Genomic DNA, 8,570 nt, shown 5'->3' with positions numbered 1-8,570 from the left:
CACACAGGAGCTCACAGGGTCACCAGTGTGCAGTCTGAGGGAGGGGGGTGTAGAGGATGTAGAGTGTAGAGCGCTGTAGAGCTGTAGAGATGTAGAGTGCTGGAGAGCGCTGTAGAGCTGTAGAGCTCTACATCCGCCGCGTGACGAGGCGCCTGCGTTGTAGAGCGATGTAGAGGCGCTCTACAACGTGAAATCTCTACAACAAACTCTACATCATAAGCGGCGAACGAGGCACGGTCGCTCTCCGACATGAGGCGCGTTGCACTTGCCAGTGCTGCCCTGGCCTTCTGTCTACCCGCCCAATGGGTGGCAGGTGCCTCTGCTGCTATGGCATGCCTCACGGCTGCGACTGGCCGGCGCCTCGGCGCGTCAGCTCGGCTCGGCGTAGCGATAGTGGCCAGCGCAACTCGCCTGGACTCAACGCTCAGCCAGGAGCTCCCGCACGCGCTGGCGCGAGTCATGGCGCATGCAACGCGTCTGAATGCTCGCCTCGCCTCGCGCAAATGCGACCGTCCTCGCAGCCGACAGTCCCCACCGCCTGCTAAAGAAGCACAGCGACGAATGCGGCACCGGCGACACATGGCAGGCTGGTCATGACGCAGTTATAGGGTGTTGTGTGCCGTCAGAGGGACTCTCTATGTGTCAGGGATAGTCAGGGCTGTCCATCAGAGCTTCACTAAGCTCGGAGACACCCCATTAGCGCGGCTCGACCTCTTTGAGTCACTGCCTTCCCGGCGGTTTGGCTGTAGAGCCTCTACAACAAACTCTACAACAAAATCGCGCTCTACATCGCTCTACAACGCAGGCGCCTCGTCACGCGGCGGATGTAGAGCTCTACAGCTCTACAGCGCTCCAGAGCGCTCTACATCTCTACAGCTCTACAGCGCTCTACACTCTACATCCTCTACACCCTCCCTCAGTGTGCAGTGAGCAGGGCGGGTGTCCTAGGGGGGGTGTCGGGAAGACTTTTTCGGCGGTCGAAAGGTCAAAGGATGCGCCGGCGGCGAGGGATGCGTCCTCTTGTGGGACGACCTGTCGCGTGCGCGCGAGCGGATGCGCGAGGACGACGAGGACGACGAGGTCGAGATGGCTTTAAACACAACTAGTTTTGCTCGGAAGACGCGCGCCGGCCAGGGGGACTCGCTTGCGATCCCGCTCCAGCCAGAGGCCGCGTGAGGCGTGTGGGGCGGTGCACGCTGGGGCTCTCGGCCCCAAGTGCGCTGGCCTCGCGTCTCGAGGGGAGGGCGGCTCGTAACTGAGGTTCGCCGTCAGAGACAGTCGTCCTCCCCTTCTCGGCCATTCCAACGGCCAGGCCGCTCGCTTAAGGCTGATTGGCTAGACGAGCGGTCTACCTCCAACGGGGCGGTCTGGCAACGCGTGGATCCGGCCCGCCTCGGCGGGGTACGGTTTAGCGCGACGACCGGGGGAGCTCTGATCGCCGTACTCACCGGGACGCTGGTGAGGTGACGGTGGGAGGGCACCCCCCCAGACAGCCCCTCCCGACGGGGACGCCATCACCCTCGCCCAGGGATCTACAATGCTGTCTCAAGGTCCGACAGGTTCGGCACCGGGCACCGCCTCGGTATACAAAATGCGCCTGCGGGCGGACCCTCACAGATCACAGATCACAACTAGTTTTGCTCGCCGCTTCAGACGTCCCCTGACTTCTCTCATCCCACACATCCCTCTCAACATTTCTCGGCATCGGCAGCTGCAACGGCGGCGCCGGCGGGTCCTGTGGCGTAGTGGAATTCTTTTATGTCTAAAAAGCCTGTCTGCTGTGAGAGAGAGTTGTTTTGTTTAAATTCTTTTATATGCAGGCCAGGGTTCCAACTTTTTCAACCCTTTTCCTGGCTCACACGCTGAAGATGTTCACGGGGGCTCCCCATGCGGGGGTACTCTTTAGCTGTACTCGTCTAGGCAGGGGTTGCATTGCATGCAACTTTTTGCGGGGTTTGGTATGGTAGCGTCGGCCAACCCAGGTACCCAGCTCAAGACCATAACCCCCCCCCCCCCCCCCCCCCGCCTGCTGGCAGACCTGCTTGGAGGTATGGTAGGGCTAGTCTTGGGCGGTCAGCACCATACCCTCACCCCTTTAGGCCGTGCAGCAGATCCCGTACCCCGGAAAAAGTTCGAACCTTGCTGCGATGCACTTTGTCCTCTCCGCTGTCTCCGCGGCCTTCCTGCGGCCCTTAGCCCCCTCGCCGTCCAGCGCTTATTCAGTGGGAGATAGCAGTGCGCACCTGCGTGCAGTCATGCGCGGCGGCGGCGGTGGCGGCGTCAGCGTCGGCGGAGCAGTCGGCTCTCCTGTTGCCGCTCAAGTGGATGTCTGGAACTGGCGCGATGGAACTGGCAAAGGGACCTCGTTTGAGAGGCTGGTGGCAGAGGCCAAGCGTGCGCACGAGAGTCGGCAACAGGTGGAGGTGCACGTCGGGGCCGACTCGGCAGTCGACAGGGTGAGTCACACTCCACGCACTTCCGGAAGCCTGACACCACAGAGACTCCTACGGCCACCCGTCCTCTCGCGCATCCGCAGGACCGGGTCACCTTCGCCGTCGTGGTCTGCGTCGTCTCCGTCGGCCACGCCGGACGTTACTTTTACGCGCGGCGCGAGGAGTCGCTGCAGACAGTTCCGGTGCTGCAGACCCGGCTATTGCGCGAGGTGGAGCCTCACAAAGGAGCTGCTGCAGGACGTGTCTTTTCGCGCATGTCTCGCGCATGCTGACTGTAGGTCGAGCTCGCTCTCGACGCGGCGCAGGAGCTGAGCGAGAAGGCGCCTCCGTCTCCGCCTCTGGCTAGACACGTCCTCGAGGCCCGTCCCAGACACGCCCCTCTCTCGTCGGCAGGGCGTCGACGTCGTGCGCGTGCACATCGACTCGAACACGGCGCCGGGCTGCGAGTCGTCGCAGCACACAAAGATGCTGACGGGGTACGTGTCTGCGATGGGGTTCCGGCACCTCGTCAAGCCGGAGGCGTGGGCGACCTTCGTGGCGGACCGCCACTCGCGCACCAACCGGCACACGCCTCGCCCGCTGCCGGTGCCGAGGAGCGAGCGGGGACGCGCCAAGAAAGGGCGGCGCGACCGTCCGGCCGCGAGGGCGAGGTGACCGAGTCGGGGAGGGCGGTGTGGGAGGGTGTGGGTCGCCTCGGCGGCTCGGCGCATGTGCATGTGACCAGTTCGAGGCAACATGTACATGTGCACATGCAGACGGTGAGCGGTGTTTCTCTCGCGGTGTGTTGTGTATTGAGCCCTGTGAGCTGTGTCGTGTGCTGCTGCGCTGGAGCGTGGGGAGCGACGCGCAGTATCTGAGACTGAGGTGTGTGACGGAATTGTCCAACTGTCCGGCTGAGCTCTGTCTTGTAGCGTATGATATTGCGGTTGTTCGTGTGACTGTGCATCTAGATATGTGGTGTTTCTGAGCTAGCGACAGGGTAATTTATTGTAACATGGTACATGGCGCACATGGCGTTCTCACATATGCAGCACCTGGGTGTGTGTGTGGAAGGCAGCTACAGCCCGTGCAGCTTGATCGCTTGAAAGACCGCCTCCGCTATCCGGTCGGAACCCGCAGGCGACGGATGCAGCGCGTCGTCAAAATGCTGCGCGCCGAGAGGCAGCGCGGCGCGCACGTCGGCGACAGCACGCTTGGAGCGCATCTGCAGCACGCCCGCCGCCACCTCGCGCAGCGCGGCCGTCCGCTCGGCGAGCTGCTCACCGCTGAAGAACTCGCCGAGGTCGGCCTCTGTGTTGCTCAGCGCGACAACGGGCACACCCGCCTCGTCGCACGCGGCGTAGAGCGCCTCGAGGTGCGTCAGGGTCGTCGCCGCGCTCGCGTTCCGCCAGAGGATGTCGTTGCAGCCGGCCATGATGACGGCGCAGCGCCACGGACCCTCGCGCAGCGAGCGGCGAAGCACCGGCAGCAGCTCCTCCGCTGTCCAACCCGAGTAGGCCCGTGCGCGTGCGTAGCGGAGCGAGTCCTTGTAGCCGCCTGCGCCGTCGCCGACGTCGTCCGCCAGCAGCGAGCCGAGGCGTATGCTGTACGGGTGGCAGAGGAGCGCGGCGTGCTCGTGACTGTTGACATTGGCCGGAAGTGTGCGCTGAGGCGCGATGGTTTTGTGAGGCCAAATGTTGTGGTAGCCCTCGGTGATCGAGTCGCCAAAGCATAGGACCGGACGCACGTGGTCGTTCAGCCTCGGCGTGCAGAGAGCCGCGAGCCGGTGAAGTAGGCTGCCGCAGCCGTGGAGGAGGCGAGAGACATGGCGTAGAACGGCAGTCCGAATGCCACCGAGCATGCCGCCGTGCCGATTCCAAGCAGCGCTTGTGTGTATCGCTTCCACGCGCTGTAGGATTCACGCAACAGGATGGCGAGGAAGACGATGTTATGAACAAAAGCAAGGCGGACATGGCATGTCGCTCAAGGTGACATGGGAAATGCCGCAGGCTGAAGTGCGCGTGATTCTTTTCAGTTTCATTGCTACATTTTCCAAACTTAAAATTATGTAGTCTTTCTTACTTCAAGAACGCGAAAGAAAAGAAAGCGCTGTGCGGGGCGACTGACGGGCGAAGAATGCTCCCGCTCTCACTTCTCAACCTCGCCGTCAGCCCGGGATCGAGGAGCCTTGCCGACCGGCGCTGCTTCTGCGCCGCTGCGGCAGCTGCAGTCATCGCCACACCGCCACAAGCCGTGGCCGCGTCGCCGACAACCGCCGCTATTTATGACGCCGAGGCGTCAGCCTACGACGCCGCCTACGCCGACAGCCTGGTGAGCCGTGCGGTCGGCTTTGACTCACTTCGGAGGAGCGTGGCGACGCGTGCCCACGGCGACCACGCTGGTGCGACCCGAGGCTGTTTCCGCCGACTGCCATTCAGTCTTTCCCGTCTGGGTACAGGCGACGTGCTCGAGCTGGGCGTCGGCACCGGCCTCAACCTTCCCTTCTACGAGCCAGCGATCGTCCGCACCCTAACCGGCATCGACGCCTCCTCCGGCGCGTCTCCTCCGTCACTGGCCCGCACCGCCCTCCGCAGAGCGAGCGGTCCTCGTCTCATTTTCCGAGCTCCGCCGCCCCGACCCCGCACGCAGGCATGCTCGAGCTGGCGCGGCGAAGAGCCGGCGATCTGCCGCTCGGGCAAACCCCCGCCAGAGCCGCTGTGCAGGGAGTGAGGGTGGCGCGATAGGTCTCATGAGGGAGCGCCTGCTAGGCCGCGCGTGACGCTGCGCATCGCCGACGCCGCCGCGCTGCCCTTCCCCGACAGCAGCTTCGACGCCGTCGTCGACACCTTCGGCCTGTGCGTCTTTGAGGCGCGCCGCTAGAAGCGGCTCCCCGGCGTGTTGCCTAGCTGGTGTTGCCGGACCCGCGCAGCCGCACCCGCTAGGCGCCTGGCGCGGTGCTGTCCGAGGTGCGGAGGGTGCTGCGGCCGGGCGGGGAGGTGGTCCTGCTCGAGCACGACGACGGGTCTGCGTCGCCCCCGCCACGCTGCCGTCCGCTGCCCCTGCAGTCGAGGCTCGAGCTTACAGACGCTCTTCTGGCGCGTAGGCCCGTGAGCCGTGCGCTCGCCTTCACACGGGGCACTTCCGCCGTCGCGGCGACGTGCGCGTACGATCAGGATGTGGCCGCGCTAGTGACGGCCGCCGGGCTGCGGCTGAGCGAGTCCGAACCGGTGGCGGGCGGCTTCCTGCGCCGCGTGGTTGCTGGGAGAGCGCTTGAGCGTTGAGAAAGGGGAGAGCCCCTCAGGGCCCTTGTGCCTTAAATTGAGCGGCGTTTCCCCCCGCCCGCGGCCTTTTTGTGTGAGAGGAAATAGTACGCGGTAATCTTCATATCATTGAGAGACGAGACTCCAGTCTCCACCCTGATCGCTGATGCCATTCATGCAGAACCGATCCCACGCTCTTGACGTTGAGACACTACTCCCTTATTATATTTTTAACGAATTAACGCATACGTGTTCATAGACGAGAGCGTTAAAAAATCTCGAGCCGGCGAGACGATCTCGCGATACGACCCCCACCACTCATGTCGCTCCAGCCATCCCTGTCATCCAAGAGTCAGACCGGCGCCGCACCACACCGCGGCTGCGGCAAGCCACAGTGCCATCGGAGGCCGCGAGCCGTCAACCTCCCTTGCCCCTCCTCTAGTGAGGCCGCCCAGAGCAGAGGAGAGGAGGTTGCGAGGGGAGAGGCGCAGGTGGCTAGGCGTGAGGCCGAAGGCGTCGGACAGGCAGACGCCGAGGGATGCCCAGACCGCCTGCGCACCATCCGTTGTTCAGAGAGGTCAGCCATTCCAACCGCGAGGGGAAGTGACGGTCTCTCTCTCTCTCTCTCTCTCTCTCTCTCTCTCTCTCTCTCTCTCTCTCTCTCTCTCTCTCTCTCTCCCTCCCTCTCTCTCCCTCTCTCTCTCTCTCTCTCTCTCTCTCTCTCTCTCTGAGGCCGAGGCGGCGGTTGCGCCTGGCCCGGCAGCAATCCCGCAGTGATACGGATGACCGGCGCGAGAAGCCGTGTGCCGCCGAGCAGGGGCAGCATGTGCCTGCTCGCAGCCACGGGGATAAGCAGAAGCTCACAAGCTCTCGCCCAGTAGAGGCCGGCACCTCCGTGGCAGCCGCAGCACCGAGCCAGCAAACCAGGTCATCGTCTCAAGACTGTGGGAGAGCGTGGCGACGACTTCATGAGGGGAGACGCCGCCTTGAGATTGCGCCAGGAACAGTAAACCTGTGGCGGCGCGGGAGTAGGGTGCGACGCGAGCTGTGGGGAGGCCTCACACCATGGTTATGGCTTGGTGCACCGAGGGCAGTAAACGCGGCAGCGCGGGAGGCCCAGCTCGCTTCCCACGTGGCCGACGCGCGGTCGACAATCGGTAGGATCCGTGCTGCATGATCTGTTATCCAGTGTCGCACCTCATTGAGCACGCTGCTCCAGCCGAACCAGACCCACAGGCTGCAGAATGGAATGCCAGCGGCGGCGCACGCATCGACGGCACCGTCGAGCTGATCGAACCAGACGACCATCACGAGCAGAAGGCCCGCTGCGCAGTGAGTGGGACGGACGTCTTGCCCTTGTGGCGTGAAGTCCGCGTGTCACTGAAAGGGGTCATAAGACCACATAAAGTGTAATAAGAGATACCCCCCCCCCCCCCCCCCCCTGGTCGTCTGGCCCGCAGAGTCGTGATCTGCGGCGGAAAGTTGTCCTCGTGCGACCGGCCGACGAGCAAGCGCTCGCCGCCGATGAAGACAGGATCTCGGTGGCTGACGGGAGGACGGAGGCGACGCGCATGCGAGACGCAAGCAAGCCCGATTTTGGAAGAAACGCACCGGCAGCCGAGTTTCTTTTTCTCGCACGACACTGGCACTGGCGCCTATAAAATTCTTTTTCTAGCACGCGCCAGTTCGCACCTGTGTCGAGCCTGTCTGCTGTGAGAGAGAGTTGCTTGTGTGAATTCTTTTTCTCGCGATGTGTATGTCCACCCCGCCGCGCCGCTCGCGCCGCCTCGCACCGGCGGCCACCGCCGCTCCCTCGCCAGACACGCCGCCATCCACCCGCCTCCTCGATCTCCCCACGGACCTCCTCGTGCGCGTCGTCTCTCGCTGCGACCCCGCCGACATCGCTCGCGTCGCGGCCGTCTCGCTCCTCTTCCACGCCTCGCTTGCGGTAGAGGGCATCCGCTTGAGGGCGCAAGAGCGCGGCCATGAGCTGCCGGTGCAGCCGGAGGACGAGAGCTGCGCCGTGCGGAGGCTGTGCTTCGCCGCGTTGCTGTGCGAGTCCAACCCGCCGGCCAGGGTGGCAGGCTATCGGCACAGCGACTTCATCGACGGCGAGGGGCGGCTCTCGTCGTGCGGCTCTGCGCCGTCCTACGTTCCAGCGCTGCTCGGGCACGGCGAGGGCGTGACGCGGCTCAACACGCCGACGCGCCTCCCCTCGGCGCTGGGCGGCGAGCGCGCCGTGAGCGTGTCGGCTGGAGATGCGCACAACCTCGCCCTCACTGCCGGCGGGGCCGTCTGGAGCTGGGGCTTTGGAGCCTCTGGCCGGTTGGGCCACGGTGACGAGCAGAAGCAGTGGCAGCCGACGAAGGTCGAGGCCTTCACTGGGCAGCGCGTCGTCGCTGTGTCGGCGGGAGACAACCACAGCCTCGCCCTCGCCGCCGACGGCGCCGTCTGGAGCTGGGGCTTTGGAGGCGAAGGCCAGTTGGGCCACGGCGACGACCGCTGGCACCAGCACCTGCCCAAGAAGATCGAGGCCTTTGCTGGCCAGCGTGTCGTCGCTGTCTCGGCTGGAGAGACCCACAGCCTCGCCATCACCGCCGACGGCGCCGTCTGGAGCTGGGGCGGTGGAGGCGGTGGAGGCAGGGGCGAGCTGGGCCACGGCGACGAGCAGCGCCAGCTGCTGCCCAAGAAGATCGAGGCGTTGGCTGGCCAGCACGTCGTCGCTGTCTCGGCCGGAAATATGAGTAGCCTCGCAATGACCGCCGATGGAGAGGTCTGGAGCTGGGGCAATGGTCGCTACGGCGAGCTGGGCCACGGCGACACGCAGGACCAGCTGCTGCCGAAGAAGATCGAGGCGTTTGTCTGGCCAGCGCGTCGT

General features: G+C 64.5%; 5 protein-coding genes across 5 annotated transcripts; 3 read left to right on the top strand and 2 right to left on the bottom strand.

The window, feature by feature from the left end:
• Window positions 1-327: 327 nt before the first annotated feature.
• On the top strand, window positions 328-1,176 carry EMIHUDRAFT_252085 (hypothetical protein; the record flags this gene model as incomplete). Its single annotated transcript, XM_005789826.1, has 3 exons — window positions 328-456; window positions 750-812; window positions 985-1,176. 3 exons carry the CDS (start codon window positions 328-330, stop codon window positions 1,174-1,176), a joined length of 384 nt encoding a protein of 127 aa, XP_005789883.1.
• A 638-nt stretch (window positions 1,177-1,814) lies between these two features.
• EMIHUDRAFT_252084 (hypothetical protein) lies at window positions 1,815-3,107 on the top strand (the record flags this gene model as incomplete). The annotated part of the gene is made up of 5 exons (XM_005789825.1): window positions 1,815-1,826; window positions 2,100-2,235; window positions 2,323-2,456; window positions 2,537-2,662; window positions 2,847-3,107. The coding sequence occupies 5 exons, from the start codon at window positions 1,815-1,817 to the stop codon at window positions 3,105-3,107; spliced, it is 669 nt and encodes a 222-aa protein (XP_005789882.1).
• Window positions 3,108-3,510: 403 nt separating this feature from the next.
• On the bottom strand, window positions 3,511-4,293 carry EMIHUDRAFT_122384 (hypothetical protein; the record flags this gene model as incomplete). Its single annotated transcript, XM_005789824.1, has 1 exon — window positions 3,511-4,293. The coding sequence occupies one exon, from the start codon at window positions 4,291-4,293 to the stop codon at window positions 3,511-3,513; it is 783 nt and encodes a 260-aa protein (XP_005789881.1).
• Window positions 4,294-4,568: 275 nt separating this feature from the next.
• Window positions 4,569-5,830, top strand: EMIHUDRAFT_460502 (hypothetical protein; the record flags this gene model as incomplete). Its single annotated transcript, XM_005789823.1, has 6 exons — window positions 4,569-4,833; window positions 4,891-4,952; window positions 5,082-5,158; window positions 5,201-5,300; window positions 5,375-5,454; window positions 5,536-5,830. The coding sequence occupies 6 exons, from the start codon at window positions 4,569-4,571 to the stop codon at window positions 5,711-5,713; spliced, it is 762 nt and encodes a 253-aa protein (XP_005789880.1). The 3' UTR covers window positions 5,714-5,830.
• Window positions 5,831-5,922: 92 nt separating this feature from the next.
• On the bottom strand, window positions 5,923-7,265 carry EMIHUDRAFT_252081 (hypothetical protein; the record flags this gene model as incomplete). Its single annotated transcript, XM_005789822.1, has 6 exons — window positions 5,923-5,969; window positions 6,051-6,243; window positions 6,480-6,522; window positions 6,584-6,656; window positions 6,778-7,017; window positions 7,190-7,265. 6 exons carry the CDS (start codon window positions 7,263-7,265, stop codon window positions 5,923-5,925), a joined length of 672 nt encoding a protein of 223 aa, XP_005789879.1.
• Between the last annotated feature and the right edge of the window lie 1,305 nt (window positions 7,266-8,570).

This window comes from Emiliania huxleyi (genome assembly GCF_000372725.1).
Source record: "Emiliania huxleyi CCMP1516 chromosome Unknown EMIHUscaffold_1244, whole genome shotgun sequence".
Taxonomy (NCBI): domain Eukaryota; phylum Haptophyta; order Isochrysidales; family Noelaerhabdaceae; genus Emiliania; species Emiliania huxleyi.
This window is presented reverse-complemented; position numbering and strand designations above follow the sequence as displayed.